Source organism: Meriones unguiculatus, chromosome 16 (genome assembly GCF_030254825.1).
Source record: "Meriones unguiculatus strain TT.TT164.6M chromosome 16, Bangor_MerUng_6.1, whole genome shotgun sequence".
In the NCBI taxonomy this organism is placed as follows: domain Eukaryota; kingdom Metazoa; phylum Chordata; class Mammalia; order Rodentia; family Muridae; genus Meriones; species Meriones unguiculatus.
The window spans coordinates 457,224-484,974 of record NC_083363.1 but is presented as its reverse complement, the minus strand read 5'-3'; the positions used below and the strand labels follow the sequence as shown (position 1 = coordinate 484,974).

General features: G+C 40.4%; 1 protein-coding gene and 1 long non-coding RNA gene across 3 annotated transcripts; one reads left to right on the top strand and one right to left on the bottom strand.

Annotated features, from left to right (window-relative positions):
* The first annotated feature begins 206 nt into the window (after positions 1-206).
* Positions 207-27,643, top strand: LOC132648273 (uncharacterized). 2 transcript variants are annotated; one of them, XR_009586636.1, is made up of 6 exons: positions 207-531; positions 8,658-8,785; positions 9,520-9,616; positions 16,709-16,814; positions 26,128-26,157; positions 27,177-27,643. It is a non-coding gene; the product is annotated as an uncharacterized LOC132648273 (long non-coding RNA). The 2 variants fall into 2 exon arrangements; XR_009586635.1 differs by lacking the exons at positions 8,658-8,785; positions 9,520-9,616.
* Positions 3,340-5,797, bottom strand: LOC110563050 (olfactory receptor 2H2-like). The gene has a single exon (XM_060368967.1). The coding sequence runs from the start codon at positions 5,520-5,522 to the stop codon at positions 4,584-4,586; it is 939 nt and encodes a 312-aa protein (XP_060224950.1). The 5' UTR covers positions 5,523-5,797; the 3' UTR covers positions 3,340-4,583.
* Positions 27,644-27,751: the final 108 nt, after the last annotated feature.

Below are 27,751 nucleotides of genomic sequence, written 5' to 3'. Positions count from 1 at the left end.
TCGCACAACCTGAAGGCAACAGCTCTTTCAGCGTTTATACTGGCAGTGTGATGTTGGCAGAGGCATGCTGCCCGTCAACATTGAGAGATGGCACAGATAACTCAGTTTGGTTAACCAGGAGTCTGTCGTTTTTCCTTGCGTCCCAAAAGAGCCAACGGTGACGTCGGGAGCTGTTGACGCAGAGGCTGGAAGAACTGTGGCTCACCTTGAAAGTTGAGCCACCCGGGCTGCATCATGCTCAGGCTGTGGTTCCAGACCACCACTCGGGAAAGGTCACATGGGTGAACCCTCACTGAAAGCAGCGAGGGTGACCCTGTAGCCATCAGTTCCCTGGAGTCTTCCGGGTCCAACCCCAAGGCAAGGTCAGCTCCGGGCTCCAGCAGAGCCCGGCGGAGGACTCAGCAGCCACCACTATGCATGCAAGGTTCTTCACGTTCCAACTCTGGCGCCCTGACAGGTTCTTCAGGCCATGCCTATCCCCAGGCAGGGAAGGCTAGGAAGGTGCAGGCCACCCTACGTGCTGGCTCATAGGTAGGTTGAATCTTCACATGACCGGGGATCTTGGCAGAACACACAGAGCAAACTTGGCTAGCTCTGTGTTTCAATCTTTTTTTTTTTTTGTTAACTTGATAATTGCTTTGGAAAATATATATTATGTTACATATATTATGTAAATAATATATATTGCTGTGGAATACATATTATGTGTAATATAATATATATTTACTCATTTGAACAAATGCATATTCACTGCTTGACATCTTTTCTTCCAACAGCGCTCCTTTATGTCTAATCTCTCTCTCTCTCACACACAGTATAATATATAATATAATATAATATAATATAATATAATATAATTAATATAAATCTCTTGTGGGCAATATTTATTTTCTTTGCTGTGTGTAGCTGTTGATGTCTCTACTTAGGAATAACTCAGCTTTTAAAAATTATTTTATATGTATATATATTTTAAGATTTATTTATTTATTTATTATATGGCATCCTGCCTGCATGTATGCAGGCCAGGGCCAGAAGAGGGCACCAGATCTTACTATAAATGACTGTGAGCCACCAGGTGGTTGCTGGGAATTGAACTCAGGACCTCCGGAAGAGCAGCCAATGCTCTTAACCTCTGAGTCATCTCTCCAGCCCTATTTTATATTTTTATTATTGGAAACTGAGTGTAGGACCTCAAGCATGCTAAGATGTGTTCTGTGTATCACTGGGCTACACCTAAACTTTATTTCTTTAGATTCAGGGTCTCTTACAGATATGAACCACCATAATAGATCCAAGTTTTTTTTTTTTTTTTTTTTTTTTTTTTGAGGTGAGCTTCCTATGTATTTCCCCAGGCAAAAGAAAGCTAATTTTGGTCAGCCAGCAGTTGGTTGGAGATTTTGTGCTTAAACTGAACCTGAGAAAGAACATGTCAGTCTGAGACGTTAGCCTAGAGCTGGTCTCCATGGATGGCATGAAACAAGGTTATTGCGATGGGCGATGGGGGTCAGGAGTTCTGCTAGGGTGAAACCGCTTTTATTTGGAGCGGATAGAAGACAAAACCGAAAGCCTGGAGATTATCAAACCCAACAACCCCTCAGCAATAAACAACTAGGAAGGTCTGAGAGCCAGTCTGAGTTTGCAGAATCTCAGACCCCACTCTTTCCGGCAGATTTACGTGTCGCTCGGGAGATGTTTTCCAAGTCCAGGCAGCTTATAAATCTACACTGGCTTTATTTTCTATCCCTGTCTTCAGCAAGATAAATAGCCTCCGTGGAGGCACGTTGAGCCCAGCTCTAGACTGACGTGTCTCAGGCTGACATGTTCTTTCTCAGGTTCAGTAAAGTTAGTTTTGGTTTTTTATTGCCCTTTCCAGACACCAGAGCTTGCTGAATTGGCCTCAGGCCTTCACTGCCTTGTGCGTTAGAACTTGCTGTTGCATTTCCGGCTGACTTGGCAGTCGGTTGCTCAAAACAAGGCTGCAGTTCCACCCTTCCCGGGATTCTGGCCCCGTGGCCCATTTGAGTAACCTTGGTTCATGCTATCCATGGAGGTTTGTTCCAGACTAACATGTCTCAGACCTACACTGTTCTTTCTCAAGTTCAGTACATTTTCTTTTTTTGGAATTTTGAATAAGTGGAATTTATTGTACGATTTTATTTCCAGTATCTTGAAATAATGAGTTTTATTTATTTTAGATGTATTTATGATTTCTAGGGAGATTTTCTAAGCTTCTCGTACAGCTATTCTGTTTCCATTGAATTTCAGAAAAATATTTATTTTTATTATTTTTAATTACATGTATGTGTTTATACAAGTAGGTATGTGCATGTACAGATGCTTACAGAGGCCACAGGTGTCAGATTCCCTGGACCTGGGTTGTGAGTCTTCTTATATGGGTGCTGGATCTTCTATAAGAGCAGCCGAACCACCTCTTTAGAGCATTTTTTTCTTCCAGTACTGCGAATTGGACTTGGAGACTCACGCACTCCAGGCAAGTGTTCTCCCATGAGGTACGCCCCAAGTCCTCTGCTTCCCCCCTACTGAATGTTAACTACACTCAGTAAATAAGATTCAGAGGCTCTGGGAAATGGTTCACTGCTCAGGAGCACTTGCTGCTCTTGCCAAGGACTGGAGTTTGGATTCTAGTGTGCATGCACGGTAGACCACAATGGCCTGTAATTCTAGGCCTAGGGATCCAAAGCCTTTTGGCCTCTGTATGCATTTGCACACTCCTGAGCATACTTACACAGAGACAAATATTCATAGGTAAAAACGAAGTAAATCTTAAAGAAATAATTCATGGTAGGTTTTAAAAGAAACATCAATCATTAGATTGTTTCAAATTTATTTGTTCTTATTTTATGTTTATGAGCCATTGGCTGCATATGTAAATATGCAGTATGTGGGTCCCTGATACCTACGGAAGCCAGAAGAAGTAGTTCAGTCTCCTGGACACAGTTTTAAGTCACTGATGGGTGCTGCGAACTGAACTTGGATTCTCTGCAAGAATATCCAGTGCCCTTAACTGCTGACCATCTCTCCAGTCCTCACAGTAGACTTTATATTGACTTTAGTTTGCAGTTCTAGAGTATATTCCTTGCCAAATCTCTTTGACAAATTCTTTCATGAACCTTTATTCCTGGACAGGAAGAAGGCTTTTCTCTAGGGAAGACCTGCCGGGTGGGTTGACTTCATCTGGGATATTGGACTAGAATAGGAGGTTCACAGATTTCTGTGCTACTTGTTCCATCTCTGTAACTCACCAAAATTCCTGGAACTGAAACACTTCATCACTTTTCTTTCTTTATTTTAGAAAACATGAGGAGGAGGAGTAGGAGGAGTTATGACCCAGAACAAGAGTATCCCTATGATTCTTAATCAGGAGGCATGGATGTCAGTTTCAAGAAGAACTTTTTCCAAGGTCACCAGTGAGGTCATTTGGTTCTCCTGAATAACTCTGTCCCTGGCTTGACTTTGGAAAGAATCCCATGTAGGAACAGACGGAAGGGGGGGGTATCTCTGGCTTCTTTCTAGTTATACAATGGTGGAAACTCCAAATCCTGTGGGTTATGTCTTTGTGTTGAAGTGGCACACGCCTTTAACTCCAGCACATGGGAGGCAGAGGCAGGTGGATCTCTGTGAATTCAAGGCCAGCTTGGTCTACAAAGTGAGTTACAGGATAGCCAAAGCTACATAGTGAGACCCTGTCTTGAAACAAAACAAAACAAAACAAAACTAAAAACAAACAACAACATCCCCAATCCTATAATGAAGTATAGAGTAATGGTACAGACATCTAGGAAAAATGGACACAGGCATTGAGAATTTATAAACAAATGAAGCCATTTAAAAACTGAGTGGAAAAAACATAAATATTAACCATTTTAAAATATGAATTAAAGATACTTCTTCTGTCTCTCTGTCTCTGTCTTCATCTCCCTTTCTGTCTCCCTCTCCCTCTTCCATAGACAAAAGACAATAAATGTGAACTCTTCCTAGATAGGACACCAAATATAGGCCACATAAATTATTCCATTCAAGTTGGAATTAAATTACAAAAAATAATAAGTAAATCATTCCATTCCAGCTTGGTCAACTAATGAGTTTATCGCAGTGACTTACAAAAGAATGAGTGATGTGTTACGGCCACAGCTGTATCACTGAAAAGCCTCAAGTAAGCTTAGATGAGGACACATATAAGTGTCTTACTGGGGCCTGGTGTATAACTTGCTTGCAGCTAGATCTCTGGAGAGGTTTCTCTCTTCCAGTTGTGTACTGGTTATGTCATCTCAAAGAGAAATCATGAGCTTCCTGAATTTTGTAAGATTTTTCTCTTCTAAGTTTCTTGAGCCTGATGAACCTCCTTGATCAGTCCAGACAAGAATGCTTCATTTTGAAGAAACTTCTAGCACTCTTCTTTCTTCTCTTCTGCCTATATAACCTATATAACTGTAACTTATTACTCACTAGGTCTACTGTTATAGCTTAGATAGGTATAAAAGAGTAAGTAGACTTGGGAGTTCAATTTTTTCACAAAGGCTTAAATTCACTTTACTTTGGAAAGTGCACTAATTATTTCTCCCTCAGCTCTCCTCAGAGTCCCCATCCTTTCTCAACAGCCTCCTGAAGGCCCTCTTTACCTCCTTGTTCCTCAGGGTGTATACAAGAGGGTTGAGTGCTGGAGTGCCCACTGCATAGAAGAGACCTAAGAACTTGCCCCTCTCTTGGGCATAGGGGTTTTTGGGCTGCAGATAGACAGCAATGACTGAGCTGTAGAAGAGGGTGACCACAATGAGGTGGGAGGAGCAGGTCCCAAAAGCTTTCCTGCGCCCCTTGGCAGAGCTTATCCTCAGCACTGCCCTGGCAATGGCACCATAAGAGACAAGGATGAGGCTCAGTGGCACAACCACAATGAAAATACTAGCAACAGCCATCTGGATCTCATTATAGGTGGTGTCCCCACAGGATAATCGAATTAGAGATGGGACTTCACACAAAAAGTCATCTATCTGTCTATGGGGACAGAAGGGCAGGCGGAGGGTGGGAGGTGTCTGGACTATGGATTGGACCAAACCTATAGCCCAGGATACAGCTGCCAACTGCCTGCATAGGCGAGGGTGGATGATGGTGGCATAGTGCAGGGGCTGGCAGACAGCCACATAGCGGTCAAAGGCCATCACTGTCAGCAGGATGCACTCTGTTGACCCCAGGGACATGAAGATGAAGAGCTGGACAGAGCATCCCAGGAAGCTGATGGTCTTTGTGGGACCCCAGAGGTTGACCAGCATCTGGGGGACACAGGTTGTGGTGAAGCAGAGGTCCAGGAAGGAGAGGTTAGAGAGGAAGAAGTACATGGGAGAGTGGAGCCTGGGGTCCAGTGTGGACAGCAGGAGGATGAGTGTGTTTCCTAGGACGGTGAGGAGGTAGGAACACAAGACAACCACGAAGAGAATCTTTTCCAGGTGTGGGTGTTCAGAGAAGCCCAGCAGGAGGAAGCCCACTGGGGTGCTCTGGTTGACCATGCCTTCTGTGTCTGCTTGGAGGGATGAGGATGTCAGACAATGTATTTCTGTTTATTTTGTAAAAGCTCAGCCTGTGTACTTATCAAAACATGTGAGGTGGATGTTTCTCTTCTTCCTCTATTCTCCAAGCTTTCTTCCTCCTTTCCTCTATTCCTTCTGGTCAAAGTTTTCTAGTAACTGAGAAGAAATCAGAAATGTCCCGGAAAATGGGTGGACTCTCACACTGGTACTTCTGACTTCTCAGCTGAGGACAAAAGACACTGATGAAAAACATAAGTTCATTAATCACTTAATTTTCATTGTTTAAACAAACATTTATTGAGCACCATTTATGATCTTAACATTACAACTACTGATTTTGTTCTTTATGGGTATCAGCAGCTATGAGAATCTGTGTGGTTGGATTAATGACTTGATGGTAAACATTAGTCTAGAATTGATCTCATTTTCTAAGTGTGGACATGGATTTGTTGACTGCTCATATTCTTTTTCTGGTACAGTTTTTCAGGAGATTTACTCAGACACTGATATCTGTCCCATGGTTGAAATTTTCCCCTATTAAATGACTCAATTCCCAGAGACCAATTGGCTCATTTTATTCTTTTCAGAAACAATAGGAACATTCAAGGTGGTATGAGTACAGAGCTTGCTTACTTTTTAAAAATAATCTTTATGACTTACTAAACTAAAAGCAAATGCCTTCTCTTCATTTGAAAAGCCCTGTCCTTAATGTTTTATCTTACAAATATGGAAGAAGCCAAGATAAACACAGAAAACAATAAAATAATTATTGTCTAATTCTGTAATGACACAGTTTCTTAAGGACATAGAATCCCAGCACTGGGCTGGCTCAGGGAGAAGAGACTGTGAGCATGAGGCAGCCTGGCCTCTGTAATGAGGTCACTTTTCAAAAAAAAAAAAAAAAATAGAGGTTTAGAAATGGAAAGCTGAAGTAGGGGCATTTTACTTTTCCTTTCACATAAAATAAAATTTAGTAACTTAAATACATTGTTTTCTCCCTCTCTCTTTTTTGAGACTATTACATTGCATTGGTATTTTCACTTTGACTATATAGCCCTGACGAGCTGTGAGCTTGAGAGCCTCTTGTCTCATTATCATTATGCGTAATTTGCGCATCCAAACATAGTTCTGGTTTCTCTTAATTCTTGATTATTTTTTTCATATTAAAATTAAAATACTTTATTTTGTGCTAAGTTTAAATTTACAATCAGGTTGCAAGTTAGTTCCAATGAATCCTGTATCACTGAATCCTCAGTGATAGTAATCAAATGTCAGTATTTTTATTCACTTGTATTCTGATCTCTCTCCTACCTCTTTTTTGGTTTTTCAAGACAGAGTTTCTGGCTGATTTAGATCTCACTCTGTAGACCAGGCTATCTTTGAACTCAGAAATCTGTTTACCCTGAGTTTAGGAGTAAAGACTTTGCCAGATTTCTAATATTCAGTCCATACTCCTACTTTGTTGATGTCCCAACAATGCCCTTTATAGAGTACGGTATTTTGCATAGGATCCAGTCAGAATTCACATGCTATGTTCAGCTTTCCTGTCCCTTTCCACTTTTTGTAGTAGCTAAGTCATTGAGCTAAGGGATCTGGTTTGAATATTGGACAATGTGAACAGACCATGTGTCCGAGCTCATAGGCTGAAAAGGTGAGTGAATCTGAAACCCAACAGGATACTGAACATCCTCACAGGATCCCAGAACTGAAAGCCATGAAGAAAGTTACTGAGTGGGGGAGAGCAGGGCAGTAGAGAACAGTGTTGCACCCTGGAGGAGTGATGCTACTTTTGTGAAAGAGATGAGATCTTGGGCACGGAAGCCCACCTTGGAGGTGGCAGGCAGTGACAACCACTGTGACAGCTGAGAGGCAGAGTCCCGACAGGCTGATGGGTGAGGCCTGCAGAGGGGATTGGTGGGTTTGTCTCCTCACAGGTCCTCTCTTGTGTGTTTGGAAGTTCTGTGCCATCCTTCCTCCTCCAGCTTAACTCTGTCTCCTCTCCTCCTTTTCTTTTATTTCCTCTCTGAGGTAAGAGCCCTTTCAAACCTAAATTTTAAGTGCTTTATTGTTAATAATTTCTGCAAAAGGCTGTTTAAGTCTTAAAAGTCATTCACACACCTCTCGTGATCACACTCACTTTCTACCCCTTTAGAGGCAATCACTCTTATTATTTACAATAAGTTCTCTCATGCTGTCTTATAGTGCTACATTCTTGTGTTACTAAAAAGCAATCCAATAGTTTCTTAGCTGTGAACTCCTCAATACTGTGCTTTCTGTGTCCCTGGCTTTCTTTCTCTCTGAGTCACTTTGGGTTTATTATTTTCAAGCTCTTCAATATTCATCATTCTTTGTTCTCGTGAGTGTGTGTGTGTGTGTGTGTGTGTGTGTGTGTGTGAGAGAGAGAGAGAGAGAGAGAGAGAGAGAGAGTGTGCATGTGTGCTGTGTTTCAAACCATTCCCCTGTTGCTTGATCTTCTAATTCTGAGACACCACCAAAATTCAAATATTACGTGACTGTCTTCCAGTTATTTCTATTTTCATGGATGTGCTCATTTTCCTTCTCTTCCTTCATTTCCTTCCTTCCTTCCTTCCTTCCTTCCTTCTTTTTTTGGTTGTTGTTGTTTCTTAAAACAGAGTTTCTCTGTGTAGCCCTGGATGTCCTGGAACTTGCTCTGTAGACCAGGCTGGCCTTGAATTTACAGAGATCTATCTGCCCCTGCCTCTGCCTTCCAAGTGCTGGGATTAAAAGCATGCACCAGCACTGCCTGGCTTTTGTTTGTCTGTTGTTTGTTAACTGAGCACCAAGGACCTCGCCATGTCCTGGAAGGAACAGGGAATGGGTCGCCATATACGCCCTTGATGCTGTTCGCATCACAGCTCTGTCACCGTCTGCTGAGAAGTTCCTACACATCCAGCCCCATGCTACATTCCTAGAATGCTCATTAGCATCATTCCCCCTTTACAGAGGAGCAGAGGGTTGAAACAACTTGGCCAACACTGCACAGCCAAGAAGGCCAGGCCTGGATTCTGAGCCCTGTTTGACATCAGGTACTCAAGCACTCTGCTTCAACTGTGTAACCCAGACACAATGACTGTATTCAACCTTTGTTTGCAGATGACCAGAAACAGCCAGGTTAAATGATTTGTTCAGGACATTACAATGTGTGCCACCTGTGGCTTCACTCTTTAAGACACGGGATTTTGTTGGACTATAGAAGAAAATCCCAGGACTTACATGGTCAGGTGAGAGTCTTCTTATGCCTTGGCAGCCAAGGCTTCCCCATGATGAGAAGCCTCTGGCCTGAATGGGGCTTCCAGCTGATCTTCACACCATGAAAAGTGAGAGCAAGTTGCTGGCTTGTGGTCATTTGAAAGCCCTGGTTTTAGGGCTCAGTGAGTGGGAATGCCATTCTGAAATTCCCAAAGCACTCTGCATCAGTGGCGTTATCTGGGTATGAGCACCATACTTTGTCTTTGCTGTCAGGTGAAGTAATGGAAACACAGACAGCTTAAGTAATTTAGTCAGAACAATATAAGCTGAGCTGACACTTGAACCAGAGGAGACTGACTCCAGTAGTTCTGGATGCACCATATCCCACTACCATCATCCAGAAAGTTGCCATCATTTGGTTGGACTGCAGGCAGAAAAAGGCACCAAGAGAAGGATCCCTGAACTCTCATCCCATAGGAATACATGCTCATTAACCCTGCCAGGACTCTGGGGCCTCTGCCCACAGACAGCCAATTAGCCACTGTTGATAATGATGGTTATGAGTGAAGTAGAGGATGTAGAAGAGATATGTTAACAGGTTAAATAGTTTACCATCTGTTCATCTCTGTCACTAGGCAGTACAATGACATTGTTTCATCCCTGTGACTCTTTTGGGTATATTATCCCTTTTCTCTCCTCTCATTTCAACCCACTCCATACTTAAGTATCGTGTTTTATTTCTTTTTTTTCTTTTGGTAACACACAGCAGAATGGGCCTGGGAGGAAGCTCGTTTTGCAAAGTGCTGGCAGTGCAAGCATGAGGACGCATGTTTTGTACCTGAAGACATATTGCAAAAAATCAGGTACTTGCTTGTAATCCCAGTGCTTGGGCAAATTCATAAGGATTGCTTGCTAGCCACATTGTTTAATCAGTATAGCATGCCATTAAGAGGGACTGTCTCAAAAAAAAATAAGGTGACACAAGATGTTGATATCTGGCTTCCATATACATGTACGCACGCACACGCACATACAAGCATGAACGAACACATACATATAAATTTTGAGATACAGTTTACATATAATGAAAAGCTCAGATTTTAAGCATGTAGTTTGGTATATTTTGATAGTCTCAATCAATACACACACATTCCCATCACTCTACAGACTTCCCTCTGCCTTTTTAGAAAATTTTTAAAATATTCATTTTTAGACTTTCACTTATGTGTATATGAGTTTATACCGCATGCACGCAGGTGCCCTTAGAGGCAAAGAAGGGTGTTAGATTATCTGGAGCTCGATTGCCATTGTATGTGATCCCTCTGAGGCAGGAGCTGGGAAAGGAACCCAGGTCCTCTGCAAAAGCAGCAAGTGCTCGTAACTGCTGCTCACAGCTGCTCCAGTTGTCACAACCTCATGTGACAACTGTACCACCCAAGACGTGTTTAGTAGTCAGGCCGTTGAAAGGGAACTACGTCCTGTGGGAAGGACTCCTGTAATTGGCATTAGTATCCTTACAAAAGAGACTCTTAGACCTTGCCAGATTCTTTCATCATCTGCAAGATGCCACTGGGTGTGAGTGAGAAACCGGCCCTCACTAAATCATGGAATCTGCTTCATCTTGGATTAGGCTCTATAACTCTGAGAGGTAAATTTCTATTATTTTTTAACCATTAAGTTTGTAGTGTTCTCTTAAAGCACACTAAATGAATAAACATAGTGTGGTAAGAACCAGAAATGAAGACAGAGTGACTCTGGCACACCCATAAACAGCAAGGCAAGGACAAGGCATGGCTTATACCTCCACTAAAGCTACAATGAGTGACAATTTATTATCTACATGGACATAAAAAGTAGAAAAATCTAAATTTCATTTTCCTGGTTCTTGTTGAAAACCAAAAAGCATGGGATTGACTCAAAAAGATCATATGATTGCAACAGTTGTGGGGTTCCTAATTCTTGTTATGACCAAAACACACAGTAAGAAGCAAGATAAAGGACAGGTTAATTGTAGCTTCTCATTTGAGGGAATATAGTCCATCACACGGGGAAGGGAGTACAGCTTTCATTGCTGCAGCAGTGGCAGCCTCCTTCCTGCCCTGGGACTGTGGAGAAGGGAGACAAAATGGCCTCTCCTGTCAGCGCCTCAGCGGGAGCTAACACCTTTCCGTTTCAGAATACCTATTGCTGCCATGGGAGCTGTCCATGATGACAACCTTTCCTGCTTCAGCCTACTGCCTTCACAGTAGACTCTTTGTAAGTTTTGGACTCTTTGTGGACTTTGTAAACCCTCAAGGCAGAAATGTGACCAGACTTCTACCTTCTCCTGGGAGCAGAGATAGCCACTCCTGGATTCATCCCTCCTCTCCTGGGTTTGTTCCTCCAATAAATCTCTTTTAAGAGATTTACTGCCTGCTGTGACTCTTTCATCAGAAGAAGCAATGAAGAAGAAGAGAAGAAAGAAGAAGAAGAGAAGGAGTGGAGCTCAGGCTCCATAACTCCTCAACTCATCAGGCATTGGGGTGACTCTCCCCTGGGAGCTGCATCAGCTGGAGAAGGAGCAGGGCTTAGGATCCTATGCTACTCACCTCATCAGAGGTTGGAGTGATCCTCCTCTGAAAGCTGGTGGTTAGATATTGTTTAATGGTCATGAGAAATCCCAGAATGTGGTGGAAAATGGGAAGGTGCTTGTTCTGGCACCTTTAATTTCCTGGTTGAGGGCTAAGAAAGCTAACATAAAATAACAGGGTAATTAATTTATTTTTGGTACTTCGATAAGACTTCTTCAGCTACTGTTTTGTCCTGAACACCATAACACTTTTAAATAGGTCACCTTTTCATCTAGGAACAATTAGTAAATATATTCTTTTGACAATTTTTTAATGCCAAATATATCTAAGCAGGGCTATTTTCTCCTCTGGAGCATGTATTCTTAGCATAGGTGATCTGACTCCAGAGTCAGCACACATGAGGAAATCTCTCTTGTGTGTTAAGTGATCCCAACCACAGAGACACCAATGAAATAGCTTTTGTATCTTCTTCTTTTTTTCCTATTGTACTAGATACATGATGGCTTTCCATACAGATGTGAAGCCTCAGTCTCATGAACATACACGGTGATAGGATAAAAATATTCTGCCAGTTTTCTTGTTTTGGGGCTTAAAAACAAAAAAAAAAAATACAATAATATCTTTTATCATCTTCCTATTAGAGTGTCCATCTTGCGTTAACAGCTGTCTATTATTTCTTTGCTATTTAAACACAGCTTGTCCCTGTCACTCCCATTAATGCTATAACAAATGCTAGACACATCTGCTCCTCTCCATAGTGACATCCTTTTTCTCTCTGAAGAAGTAAATGCTCTTCTCAGTGTTCTCCCTGTACTCTCCCCCAATTTTTGTCTCGTTCCCTTTACAGCACTGTATCTTTCCTATCAGAAGCTTCTGTCTGTGCCTTATTTATTCACAAACTAACTGTCTCACATTCTTACTGTTCTGGCAACCTGCCATACTTAGCTTTTTCTCAAATCTCTCAAATTTATATCTTGTTTTGAATCTTTGCCCTCACCTATTTTCTGTATTTAATGGAATGGTCACTTTATTTTTCCTTATTATTAATTCTACACATTCTTGCATTCATTTACTCCTTTTCTGATTATGAAAGTTTCAGCCATCTACTAGATACTGCAAGGCTCTAGGGTATAATTTCCATGATGACACTGTCTATCATTTCAACACTTACCACCTTTTGTGTGTTTTCTATAACCCAGCCATTTTACTAACTAATCTTGAATAGATGGTTCTCATGACAGCCCTCCAAATTAGTTAATATTATCCCCTTTTTACAGTAGAAGAAACAGTTTCAGAGATGTCAAGCAACCTGCTGAAAGTGACAAGCCAATAAGTGACAGAGCCAACACTCAAGATCCCAGTCTTCCATTTCTCAGACACTATTGAGGACACCTGGCTACTGAGGAGCTGTCGTAGAATACACTTGTTTCTTGTGATAAAGTCAGAATCCCTGGTAACCTTATTTCCAGGGATACCCTATGAGCAAGAGCTTCTGGACTAGATAGACTCTCCCCTTGATTTACATGATCAAAACTAATAGCTAACTAGGAAAGGATGTTGATAGGAGCTGAGAAATTAGGTAAGGGAAATGCTTATGAAGGCTTATTTCCATGGTACTTTATGTTCCAAGACTTGGGCACTAGTACTAGCTTCCATTTAAGATAAAGAAATAAAGGCCACAGAGGAAAAACTGTTCTGGAAAGTATTTCTAGAAGCCCAGAGCCTGAGATGTGAACCTAGGCAGCTGGCTAAAGAGGCCATGCAGTTACTGCAACACTCCACAACTCTTTGTCTATTATCTGGAGGGAGCTCTTCACTGTGGGACTCTTTGCTATGATTGTAAGTGTTATAGTTCTGAAGGGAAAGTCTTCCCCAATGCAAGTGTTACAGCTCTGAGGAGAACTCCCCAATGCACATGTTACAGCTCTGAGGGGAAAGGTTTCCCCAGTGCAGATATAACAGCTCTGCTGGGAATGATATCCTGGTGGTTGTGAGCCAAGGAATACCATAAAGTCATACTGCATAACAGACCTCACACAAGAGATTTATTGAGAAAGACACAAGAGGGTGGCTGCCTCTGATCAGGCAAGAAGCAGCAGTAAATTGAACAGGAGACAAGCTTTTTATAGGGTTTCTTGGGGGTCAAAGTTTTCCAGGCAGAGATTTTCAGGGTGGAGATTGGTGAGATTTCAAGTCAAGCCCAAGGATTGGTGGGTTTTAGTAGTGTTTCAAACCAGAAATAGACACAGATCTTTTATCCACAATGGCCCTTTCCACCCAGTCTTGTCAATAGCTTTTTTAGTGGAGCTGGAGGTATAAAGAAAAGCATCTTACCAGGTGAAGTGATGCATACCTTTAATTCCAGCACCTGGGGGAGTCAGAGTTAGGTGGTTTTCTGTGAGTTTGAGGCCAGCCTGGTCTGCAAAGTGAGACCAGGACAACAAAGGCTACACAGAGACACTCTGTCTTGAAAAACCAAAAACCAAGCCAACCAACCAACCAACCAACCAAACAAACAAACAACCCAAAACAAAAACAAACAAAAAAGCAGTATTTTCGAGGAGACAGGTAAGGGATTCTAGGATTCTCATTTCCCTAGGGGAAATAATTATCACTCTGCCAATATCATCAGCACGATAACCTACAATTAATTAGCCACTGCCATTAATGATGACACAGAGGACTAGAAATGTGACAACAAGATGATCCATGCAATGTGTGCAAAAGCCACCCTCTGTGGCCATGTCATTGGGTCTAACAGGGCATGGCTGCCTCCCAGTCCCCTCAGTCCTCTTGTTCTTATTCAAAGTTCTGTACTTTGTTTAATTTCCTTTCTTCTCTTATGTAATATTTATTCATCTTATTTAACTTTTTGGTTAGTGTGCAAATAAATGAAATTTTCTTGGATATGTACCATATCATTATGACTTTCTATTTTGTCTCCCAGGTCTTCTTCCTCACTTTTTCTTGATCCCCTTAATATAGCCAGACTTTCTGGATATTTATTGAATTCTTTTCTCTACCACCTTTCTCCACCCTTATTCCATCCTTCAAACTCCCCAACTCTAGGTAGAAGAGAAAGGAGAATAGAAGGGAAAGGGAACATTGTTTATTGTTAGACTATTTCCTGCTGATTAGGGGCATTGAGCTACGTGGGGCAGGGTTGATTTTTGCCAACAGGGTATCCAATTTCTCTCTCACTCTCTCTCTGTGTATGACCACTTGAAAAGCCACAAACCCCACCACAAACAATGCCAACCAGCAACGGTCATGATGGTGGCAGCAGCAGAAGCAGCAAGCACTGCAGCCCTCTCAGAGTTCTCACATTTATACATCCTCTCAAGAGTCCCCAGAATTCCAAGTGTCATTCTTGCAGATCCTATCTGCAGCTGGCAAAATCACGCCCCTGAGTGAGCACAAGGCAAATCATAGTCACCTAATGGGGACCATCGGAAGCAGACCATATCCCACTCCTCCCATAACATTTCTGTGTTTTTAAAGAAACCCAAAAATTCTCATTACATTTTCCCTTTTCTATTTTAAGTCATTGAATATACTGTGTTTAGTGAGAAATTATGAACAGAGACATTTTCAGTGAACTAAAAGCTCTTCATATCAGTGGTCAAGGTTTTCAAGAGACATCTTCTCAATTCTAATCTTTATAAGTTTTGATGATATCCACAGCTCTTCATTTCCTGTGGAAACAAGAAAAACAATGTTCCCAACTCAAAACTATTGCCTGTTTCCATTCTGATGTTAACATATCCTTTTAATATATAGGTTGATTTAATTCCACAATTTTTCTATGACCCAGTGTCTCTCAGTTGCTGTTGTTTCTTTTTCATTAGCATTCAAAGAGTTTAGAGTTAACAAAACATTATGTAGTCTATCTGGGTGTGTCTCTTTGTTTTAGAAGAATTTCTTTTAAAGTAGGGTTAGATCTTTCTACAACTGCTTGTCCTGTAGGAATGTGTCCTGTATACCATGCAAAGAATTGTTCCATCTTACTGGAGATGTGTACAAGGACATTATCAGTCTTAATTTGTGCAGGTACCCCCATAATAGACATTACTTCCAATAAATGTGTAATTATAGAATCAGCCTGTTCATAGCTCAAAGCAGTTGTCCATTGAAACCCTGAATATGTATTCATAGTGTGGTGTACACACTTTAGTTTTCCAAATTCTGCAAAGTGAAACACTCACCTACCAGATTTTATTTCTTTTGATACCCGTAGGGTTATTTCTGGTGAGTAATGGAGTTTGCTATACAAAGAACAAGTAAGACGTTTTCTTATAATGTCCTTGGCTTGTTGCCAAGTGATAGAAATGGTTTTCTTTAAAACTTTACTCTTAACATGGTGTTTTTCATGAAAATTTGAGGCTGCTAACACATTTCCTATTAATAATTGGTTAATTTCCTCATTTCCTGTGCTAGTAGACCTGGCAAGCCTGAATGAGACCGAATATGGGTGATATATGATAGAGAGTTTCTATTTTTGGTTGTCTGTTGTAGTTGCATAATTAACAAGGTCAATTCTGAATTATCAGGAATAAATTCAGCAGTAAAAACTATTTCTGCATATTCAGAGTCAGTAATTATATTAAGAGATTCAGGAAAATCCAATAATACCATAAGAATTGCATACAACTCTAAGTTTTGAACCAAAGTATGTGGCCTTTGAACTACTTTATTTTGCCCGACTTACAGCCTGCCATTCCCAACTTATTTGCATCAGTATAGAATGTAAGTGCTTCAGGAATTGATGTTCCTGTAACAATATGTAGGAAAATCCAATTAGCTCTTTTTGTAAACCAAAGATGCTTTTAGGATATTTGTTGTTAATTTCTCCCAAATAGTTATTACAAGCTCTTTGCTAATCTTCATTAATTACCCATAATGACATAATCTCAGCATTAGTAAAAGGCACTATTATTTCAGCTGAGTCTATTCCAGACAATTGACATAGTCTTATTCTACCTTTTATGATTAAATCACAAACCTTTCTAAGTATTTAATTTTTTTTTACTTTGTTTATATGCTATCAAAGTCCATCCTATAATACTGCCTTCCTTTGCATAATGAGTCTAGTAGGAGAATGAGTTGACAGCAAAATAACCAAAACACAAGCCTGGGATCTAACTGATCAATATAAGCATCTCACAATCTCTGTTCTACCAGGGTTAACTCTTTCTCTGCTGCATCTTGGACTGTGTAAGTCTGAACCTCTGGTAGGCCTTAGCCAGCTAATATCATGCCTTAATTTCTGAAAATCATTAAGAATTGGATCTCTATGGATTTCTATATTTTTGTGGTTGAATTTTTTAATAGACTTTATTTTATAATCCAAATAGCTAACAGAATCTCCTCTCCGTATTTTTTCAGGATCAATCTGTAACCCCCAGCATGGCAGAATTATTTGTGTTTCCTTAAACATTTTCTCCAAAGTATCTGCATCAGAATCAGTCAACAAAATATCATCTATGTAATGGTAAGTAACGGATTGAGGAAATTGCCTGCAAAGTATTTCTAGCAGTTGTTTCACAAAATCTTAGCATAAAGTTGGACTATTTAACATTCCCTGTGGAAAATCATTATTATACATAGTTATAATATTGACATATTGATGTAAATATTATTATACATATGTATAATATTATATATATTGACATAAAGTTAGACTATTTAACATTCCCTGTGGAGAATCATTATTATATATATATATATATATACTATGAAAGCAAACCCTTCCCTGTCTTGCTTATGCAAGGGGATTGTGAAAAAGCAATCTTTTAAATCAATTACTATCTTAGGTCATGACCTAGGTAATAAAGAAGGTGAAGGAATTCCAGGCTGTAAAGGACCCATTGGTTGAATTACTCTATTCACTGTCCTTAACTCTGTTAATACCCTCCATTTTCTTGATTTCTTTTTTATAACAAATACAGGAAAACTTCATTGTGGGTAGACTCTTCTATATATTGAGTCTCTAGCTGCTCTTGTACCAGCTGCTCAAGTGCTTGTAATTTTTTCTTAGTTAAGGGCCATTTATCTACTTATACAGGCCTGTCATTTACAGGCAACCATTTTAAGGATAAAGCCATTGGTATTTCAGCAATGGCCTTCCTTTGGAAGCTCAATCCCTATAATGTCTTGTGTTTAGACAATTGGCACAACTGTGATTGTTTTTGATGACACATATGAATACCTTCTCCAGGGACAGCTACCATTTCCCCCCTAACTTCATCCTGAACTGTCTCTGGAATTGCAGGAATATTAAACTGAGTACTCCACTGCTGTACAAGATTCCTTCCCTATAAAGTTAGGGTATGTCAGCCACATAAGGTCTTGACTTTCCTGTTTGACCTTTCGGTCCTACACATTTAACTCATCACATACTTTGTTTTATTTGAGATAGCCTTCCAATTCCTAAAAACTGTGTATAAACCTTTTGAAGTGGCCATTCCAAATTTCAAGATTTGGGGAGAAATGATAGTTACACCAGCTCCTGTATCCACCAAAACTTCTATCTCAACAATATTTAATTGCAATTTTAATTTTGGTCTCTGATCATTAACCACTGTTTGCTAGAACACATTTTCCCCCATACTTTTAAACCCTCCTGTTCTTTCTACTGGCGTAGCTTTGCCTTTAATACAGGGAAACAGTAGCATCTGAACTGTCATATCACCTGAATTAATTTGAATGTATTTTTTACATAGGCCATAGTTTTCATTTCTCCTTTAAAATCTCCATCCGTTATTCCTGGATGCACAATGAGTCCTTGGGAGGTCAACCTGCTCTTTCCCTATCATCCCCACTGTTTCTGGAGGGAAAGGACCATAAATTCCAGTGGTTATTTTGCAACATTGACTTTTTGGGGATACTGTTAGAGAGTTATAAACTGCCAAGTCTAGAGCAGCACTGCCTACAGTAGCACTTTATTGCATGAGATTGGCAATACTTAGTTGCTGTTTTTCTGACTGCGTGCTATTTCTTGGCTGACAAGAAAGAAATGGCTTGTATTTTTTTTTTTTTTTTTTGCTGCAGGGACTCAAGCTGCCAGGGTCTCCCACTTCATTTTCCAATAGCAAGAAACTGCCTTGGATAGCGCTCTTGGACCTATATTCATTGTTTCAGTGATATCCCTTGCCACAATGCCTGTGGACTCCAGGAAGCCTAGGTGTTCTTTCTGTTTAATATTTAGGAAAACCATTTGTAGGCATAAGGTTATTGTGTAATTCAAATGCTGACTTCTGTACCCTCACCCCCATATCCGATTGCAGTTCTTGTTCTGAGAATCCCCTGTTTCAATATTGTGTAAACACTGTTCCCCAATTGTCCCCTGATATGCCCTGAGCAGGGGAGAGAATAGGGCTGGACTTCTTGCCAGCCAGGGGAGGGGAGTTAGAGGAGGAAGTAGGAGATTCAGCCATGGGCAGATTTCCAGAAGGAACCAAGAGAGAGCTCAGCAAGGAAATCTACAAAGTGCAAGTATCTCGGGCAGGCATGCTGGAGGGAAGCCAAATTAGCTTAGAGGGCTAAGAACAGAGTTAAAATTGCTCAGTCCTTGTGTTGTGGAGCTTGTTGAAATAATATAATGGAGTCTCAATTATTTGTGTGATAGTTGGGTTAAGAGCGAAACCAAGAAACAAACACAGTTTTGTAAAAATAGTGTTAACAACCATTGCTCCTAGAAAAGGTGCATTCACTGTTTTAGTGGAAAGTCCTGTATTTCTCACAGTTAACACACTGGGAATTTTGAGATCTGAGACTTTAGCAGCTTGGTCATGGTCTCTTTGTAAATGAATGGATTTCTCACAATTGAGGCACTGGGTATTTTGATATCAGAGACAAGCAATAGCTTGTCCTATGATAGTAGTGTGATTTTGTGAGAATCAATATCCACTTATCCACTGGTGATGCTTGCATTTTTAATGGTTTAATAAATTTTTTATATCCAGCATTTGAATTCCCAAACACAAGGGTCTCTATCAACACCTGCCTTGCATTAGGGTCTGATGCAGCCTTTGTTCACAGGTGAGACCAGTCTTTATAAAAGGTCAGTGAAGGCTTCCCCAGATCCTTGTATAATCTTAGTAAATGAGGTGGACCTTTCCAGGAATCCTCAACTTTGTTCCAGGCTCTTAAAACCACTAAATTCTATAGTGGCATCATTAAATCAAATCTGTTCTTGTAGATAAAAAAAATACCCTTCACCAGGCAACTGATGTTTGACGATATCCATTCCCTTTGCTCTGTTCCCTTGTTTAGTTTAGTATTTGTGACTTCTTCCCTCCACCACGTTAACCACTGTAACTGCTGACCAGCTTCTAGCACAGCTCTTACCACCCCCTTCCAATTTTGGGGAATAATTCTATTTTGCATTTTTAGAATTTTACTAATTCTAAATAAAAAATTAGAATTTGTAAACAAAATTTTTGATTTGTTTTACATAAGGTGAATGCATACCATAGAAAAATCATAGCCTCTTTAGAAAGCCTCAGATGTATCATTTCTATAGGACACCACCCTATTTTGTCATATTCATGATCAGCACCATTAGCAGGCATGTGCTGTACAATTACTGTGAAAACCAACGGTGATTTAGTAATTCCAGGCTGCCCCTCCTCTATCTTTGATGGCAGACTTGGTTCAGTATTAACTCTTTCTTTCAAAATGGTCTGTTTCAGCTTTTCTTTGACCCTGTCTCCCTTCCGGGTCTCCTCCTCTTCTTGGCCACCTGCCGAGTTCCTCGTCCTGCACATGGACTGTGGGGACTAGAAACCAAAAGTGTATGGTCCTGGGCAGGGCTGAGATCTGTTTTGTGCAGTTTGTTTCCCTCCTTTCTCCTAGGTGAAACTCCTGCTCACTGGGTCTAAGCTTTTTATTTCTCCCTTTTCCAGGGTACTTGATTTTCAAGTGCTTCCACTTCTACCTGAAATTTTCCCAGTTGCATAGCCAACTCTGCAACCCTTTCAGAAATGAGAGAGTAGAGTGGCCCTTCTGGTTTTCCCATTTCAGTTTCTAGCGTTCTTCCCTTTTCTTTTGCAATTTTTCCAATTGCTCAGCCATTCTCCCAGCCTTTTTTGAGACAGAATATAGGAAGAAAATTCCTCCCTGGAAGCAAAGCAGGGGATATCCTAATGGCAGCAATCACAATAAACCTTTTGCTGAAGTCTTGAAACAAAATATTTATTCTTTTTTTCTCTGTGGTTTCCTCTATGGCATTTTAAACCAGAGTTCTCATTCTGCTTAGCCTTATGTCTGGCACTACTTTTTGGCTACTTTATTGGGATCTTTTATTAGAATCCTTCTCCACCTTTATTCCATCCTTCCAAACCCTCAGCACTAGATTGGAGAATAAGAAGAGTAGAGGTCAAAGGGGTCATCATCACTAGACTACTTCCTGCTGATTAGGGGCATTGGCTTCTTTGAGGCAGGCAGAGCTGACTTTTTTTTTCCCCAACAGAATTTCATTTCTTTGCTTATGACCTTTTGAAAAACTGTAGCAAATTGTAATCAACAGCAACCAACAACAACAGCAGCAACATCAGGAGGAGCAGCAATCAACACAGCCCCTTTCACAACAACCAGCATATACCCTCCCAGATGCCCCCAGAATTCCAAATGTCATATACTTGCATATTCTATCTGCAATTGAAAAAATCAAACCAATGATAGAATATGAGGCAAATCATAGTTAGTTACTGTAGACAGTCTGAAGCAGCCCCACACCTCACAACCAAGAATCAAACAAAAACATTATTTTTGTGCTTTTGAAGAAACCAAAAACTTTCACTACACGTTATTTCTCACAAATACTTATCCCTTCAGCTTTCATGTCATAAATATCCCATTACCCTCTCTTGTTCTCATTTCCTTGCACTTTACACCTTTTCCCTCTCTCATAGTTCCCCTTTTAAACTTTTTATAAATGTAAATATTAATTCTTAATATAAGAGAAATCACAATATTTATCTTTCTGAGTCTGGTTTGTTTTTCCCAACTTAATGATCATTTTTCCTGTGAATGTCTTAATTTCATCTTTATTTATGGATTAAAAAATTACATTCTTTTTATTGCAAAATATTATTTATTTTAAAAAGATTTATTTATTTTAATTTTATGAGTATACATGTTTTGTTTACCTATACTTTTGTGTACCATGAGTATGCAGTGCCCTTAGAGACTAGAAAAGGGCATCAGATCCCATGGAACTGGGGTTACAGATGGTTATGAACCACCATGTGGGTTCTGAGAACTGAACCCAGGTCCTCTGCAAGAGCACCAAGTGGTTTTATTTTTTTTAGACAGGATTTCTTTGTGTAGCCCTGGCTGTCCTGGACTACCTTTGCAGATCAGGTTGGAGACCTACCTGCCTCTGCCTCTCTGCTTACTATAGCAAGTACTCTTAATCACTGCACCATCTCCCCAGTTCCACCAAAATTTTCCTATATTTTCATTTGTCCATGAGTGTTTTTGTTTTTGTTAGCTGTTCTTCCTCCTCCCCCTCTTCTTCTTTTTCCTCTTCTTTAGAGACAAGGTTTCTCTTTGTAGCTGGCTGTCCTGAAACTCAATCTGTAGACTAGGATAGCCTTAAACTCAGAGATCTGCTTGCCTCTGCCTTTGGTGCTAGGATTAAAGGGGTGCATCACCATTGCCTGGATTTTTCTTTTTTCTGTTTCTTGGTTTAGCAAGTGACTTTTTATGATGTGATGGTTTGAATGAGAATTACCCTCATAGGCTCTATGTTTGAATGCTTGGTCCTCAGCTAGTGGAACTGTTAGGGAAGGATTAGGTGTATTCTTGTTGGAGGAGATATTGCCCTGCTCCAGCAGGTGTGGCTTTTTTGGAAGAAGCATGTCACTGGGAGTGGGCTTTGATGTTTCAAAAGCCCACGCCAGGCCCATTATCTCTGCCCCCCGCCCCTCTGCCTGCTGCCTGGAGTTCAGGATGTAGTTCTGTGATACTTCTCCAGCACTATGCCTGTCACCATGTTCATCACTCTGATGACAATGGACTAACTCTCTAAGCAAGCCCAAACTTGTGGGGCACATAGACTGTGTTACTGGGGAAACCAGCCTGAATATAGAGTGAGATCAAGATGTATCTAAACCCAAAAATCTCAACTTGTGACTGGCAAGAATAAGGATCTCTCCCTCCCTGTTCTGTGCGCACATGCCCTGGAGCATGTAGTCTTGCGACTCCCACCCTCACAATTTTTGAGGTAGTCATGTAGCCTAGCACCTGGAATTCCTCTCCATGCAAATAAAGCAGTCACAGCATCTCAGCCCAGTCAATAATGTTCACTCACCCAAAATTTCCTACCCGCATCCCCAAGGTTTCTATAGCCCTTATTCCCCGCCCCAATAAAGAGAGCTGCATCACTGGAAGAGCTGTCACTCAAAGGGCTGTATTACTTAAAGAGCTGTATTGGAGATAGCTACCTCCCCTTGCCCCCTCCTCCCCAGCACTCTCTGTGGAATTGGGATCCTGCAGACTCCCACTCCCAACCCTCACCTGAGCTTCATGTCTTCAAAACCAGCACACATCAAGGCCTGGGCACCCTGCAGTGAAACCCTGGCTCGAGAAGGACACCAACTAAATATTTTTCTTTTCCAAGTTGCCTTGTCATATCAATAAAGCATAGAGGGTCTAAACCAAAAATAGATGGTCATTAGCCTATCAACTAGTGATGAGTACTGAAGGAAGTTCCTATTGGTGGAGAGCTTATTGCCAGTCTTATTCTGAGGCAACAGCAACAAGGAAGAAATATATCTCTTCTCCCTCTCCAGTTCCCTCCTCCTCTCTACCTCTTACCCTTTCTCCTCTACCTCTTTTTCTAATTCTTTCTCTTTTCTTTCTCCTATTTCTCTTCATCTTTCCCTCTATTCTTCTATGTTTTTTCTAATCATTTACCCATTTATCCATCTAATTTAAGTAAGTCATGTGCAGCTAAAAGAACTTCAAAACCCCAACAATAGGACAGAGCACATGGTAAGTCTCTCATTTTTATACCTCAGGTAACTGAAGGGCAATATCTTCACTTTGAGGTATTGTATGCAAATTTTAGCATACAAACATGCATACACACTTTCTTCTGTTATAAATAAAGACTAATAAAGACTATTTGTTTTTCTTTAGGAGGTTTAGGGCAAAAGGCCCAGTTCTGAGGGTTCCAATCAACTAACCCTTGACCAGTATGCCAATCAAAGAAACAAGCATTGGTGAACAGCAGAGAAAGAGATCTCACTGTGCCTAGAAGTGGGAAGAACAAATGGTGGCCTTTAAAAAGCTGATAGAAACGGTGAGATTTTATAGAAAAAGGAAGCAAAGCAGGAGCTGAGATGGGGCAGAGGCGGTGAGGCTGGTGCCCTATTGATTGTAGCCCAGCCCTGACTCTATAGCGGCTTCAGGGGAACTTGCCTAGTTCTCCAGGTGGCGACAGTCGCTCACAGTGCTGTCCCAACGCCAGCTGCCACCTCATTCAGAGCGTGACCTCATCAGGAGGCAGTTTACTAGGTTTGCAGTAGCATGAGAGTAGTTTCAGTTTCTTGTCATAAAGATGTTTATCAGTCAGTCCTGACCTTCCTGGAATCCAAGTTCTTACCAGGAAAGAGTGAAACTAAAGAGGCAGAACTAGAGTCAGTTAAACCCATGGCTGATTGCTTTCTCCACGTTTAGCATGATATACACATTTTAAAACTTGATTTTTTTCAGTTAATTCTTCTCTATATATTCATTAATTTAGTCCTCTTGATATTTGTTGTCTTCATTTTTATTACAAATAATAACATGAATACTTCTCATTTCATCCACTATGAGTATTAGTATAGAACTGCCGGGTTAGAAGATATGTACATTAAAACATTTAAACTTATTTTTAATCACAAACTTTGATACAATAAATAATACATACAACAAGTATATAAACTTTAAGCATAATAATATCATAGTGGATGCCCCTGCTTTTCAGTTTCTTTAAAAAGAATTACTAATTATTGTCATTCATTATCTCTTTTTTGAGATTCTAACATAAATTACATCATTTCTCTCTTCCCTTTCTTCTTTTCAAACCCTCCCATATACCTCTCCTTGATTTCTTTCAGCTTCACGGCCTCTTTTGTTATTAATTCTTGTTAGATGCATACGTATTCCTAAATATAGCCTTCTCAGTCTACAGACAAGTAACTGTATAATGATACATGTGTGTAAGTTTTTGAGGCTGACCATTTGTTATTTTATAACTAATTGGTTTGCTCTTCCCTGAGGAAGACTGTTTCTCCTTCTCCCAGAATTGCTTGTAATTCTTTATGTAGGGTTGAGGTCTCTGTCTACTTTGGCATGTTTATTGATATCCTTGTTCAGGTCATGTTTAGACAGTCATGTTGATGAAATTTTATGAGACTAGCTTCTACATTACTAGGAGACACAGTCTCAAAGCAAACTTTTTGATCCTCTGGCTCTTACAACTTTTCTGGCAGTTCTTCTGCAATGTTCCCTTAGCCTTAGGTATGGAAGTGTTTTGTAGGTGTATCCATTGGGCTCATTTGATTGGTTGTGGTTTTCTATAATTGTCATATCTGTGGCAAAAGGAAGTTTCCTTGATGAGGCGTGAGGACTGCACTTATCTGTGGGTATAAGAAAAATATTTAGAATGTAGTTAGGACTATTCTGGTTTAGTAAAGCAGTGATTGTAGGCTCTCCTCCAAGATCCATGATGTCATTAGCTTTGGGCTGTTGAGTAGGTTACCGGTACTAGGCATGATTTTACTCTTGTTGCATGGGCCTTAGGTCCAACTGGAGAGCTGTTGGCTACTGCCAAGGTGTACTGTGGGGCTGCCTGCAAGTTCCATTTCTGGTAGAGAAAAACTGCAAGAGGCAAGAAGAAAATCTGGTTCAGCACGGCTTAATTAGCATGGCTGGTTCAAACTTCTGGAGTCTGCCACCAAACAGTTTATTTTGAATATTTAAACACAGCACAACTTTGGGAAAACGTTTTCTCATGACAGCTATCACAATAAAGCTTAGGAAATGACTACACTGAAACTCCCTTGCAAAACGCATATCTTTTGCAAAGTACCTGTGACTTCTTCCACAATGGGTTCTATTGACTGAGAAGCAATGTTCAGGGTAAGGGTCTAAGGAGGTTATAATGCAATGCTGGTGGTTGTGATTCATAGCTGGGTAGGATGGTTGGTTGCCTCCTTCATTTTGAAGCTAGCATGTGCTTAGTTATCTTTTATATATATGTGTGTGTGTATGTGTATATCTGTATGTAGGCATGTGCACATGACTACAAGTGCCCAGAGAGACAAGAAGAGGGCTTTGGATCCCTGGAGCTGAAATTACAGCTGGTTGTGAGCCACCCAAAATGGTCCTCTGCAAGAGCAGTACACATTCTTAATTGCTGAACCATCTCTCCTTACAGTTATTTTTAATTTTTTAAAGACAAGGTCTCATTGTATACCTTGGCTGGCCTGTAACTTAACAGGTAAACCAGATGGCCTTGGATTCACAGAGATTCACTTGCCTCTACCTCTGGAACGCTGGAATTAAAGGTGTATCACCATGATCAGCTTCTTTTTTCATGTGTTTACATTTTGAAATGATTAGTATAATAAAAACTATTTGGAAGAATAGGGCTTGGGATATAGCTCAGTGGTAGAGTGGTTGCTTATTTACAAGAATACATATAAATGGAGAAAAGTAGCAGGAAAACTACAATATAGCAACAAAATTCCTAAAAGCAAATCCAACCAAAATATCCCTGTAGCCTTCTCTTTTTTCTGTTTTTCCAGGCAGGAGACCAGACCTACAGACTGTGCATGGTAAGCAAGAGCTCCATCATGAGCTACACAAAACCTCTGTGTATTAGGTCGTACCCACACGTCTAAGAGGCAAAGAGTCAACAGCATTTTCCAGGGCAGTGGGTATTTTTACTTTCATATGTTTTGTGTATTTACATAGCTATGTTGTCCAAAATGTTATATTATTCAACTAGCCTGTGACAACTTCACTTTAGAATATTTGTTTTAAAACATTTACCGATAATAAAATTAAATATACATTACATCTCTTAAGAAATGAACTACTTTATTTTGTTAATAATAGTAGCTTAACTCTGAATGTAATTTGAGAAAAATGTCAGTGTGACTCCAAGGGTCTGATTTGCTCTTAAATATCTTCAAGTAGCTCATAGCATTTAGATTTAGTTTCATTTTTGTTAAATGAACATATCCTGAATTTCAGAATATTTCCCCTCTTTGTTCTTAATATAGTTTTGCTTGGTTTGAAGATCTATAAATACTTCTTCATGCAAGTCTTCGTGGTCTTGCGTTCTTATCAGTGAATCAGATGATAAGAAGGAGGTGATGGAAAAGGAGAGGGACAGGAAGAGAAGAAGGGATCAGATTCCAGATGTATTGTTTATATTACTTGAAAACACACTATTTCCCAGAATCTAAGTCCTCTCTGGTGGGGAAACCCCTGAGGTAGCTTATCCAAGGAAAAGGATCTCAGACTTGCCCTCATAGTCACTCCATACTGGAAACCCCCAACTGCAGTGGGTATTTTCCCTGCTCTTTCCTTTCTATGAATGCAACAATAATATGATTAAAAGCCAAGGACCATAGTAGTAAAGATGTGTATGGGATCTTGTTGACTAGCTAGTACTCTCATGACTGTAGTGGGTTGGTCTTGTTTATCCCAATAGATGCCAATACGTCCCCAGAATATGAAAACAGCAAATGAGCTCATGTTTAATAATCTTATGCAATTTTCTGAAATATGAATTTTCACTAAATGTTACTTTTGTTATTAATTTTTTAATTTATTCTTTCTGTTCCAGATAACAAGCTTGGAAGTGCTGAAGATACAAGAACACAATCCTCGCGCTTACTGGGATGACAGACAAGCAGATGATTCTATTATAGCAAAATAGCGATAGACAAAGTTCAAAAGATTTTCCGAGGAAATATGGGAAGGTAACCCAGAACTGGAAGGAAGAGGTAGGGAATCCTGGAGGCAATGCTGCCTTCGTTGTGGGTAGTGCTGGGGGAAAGGCATGCTCCCTGGCTGGGGAAGGCAGCCCTCCATGTGCTCAGGAAAATGGAGGAACTCTATTGATGAAGCTGGCCGTGCTGACTTGCAGTGAAACAGATCTGTAGTATCAGCTGACACAAATCATCTCTAATAAAAGTAATTTCTAGCAATAAAAACCTGGCAATGTACTCTCCTGGCAGCTCTGATCAAAGGTCCTTGCTATCTGTGACTGCAAATGCTGGCACCCAGACACTCACTGACGCAGAGGACGCAGAGTGAAAACGGTAGGAAGCTGTTGGTAACATCTTACCATCTACTCGCCCGCTGGCCGCTGGAGAGACATGAAAACGTAAACACCCTGGCAGGAACAACAACATTCTA

Coding starts and splice junctions, on each gene's coding strand:
- LOC110563050 (XM_060368967.1), bottom strand. CDS start 5,522: ATGGTCAACCAGAGCACCCCAGTGGGCTTCCTCCTGCTGGGCTTCTCT.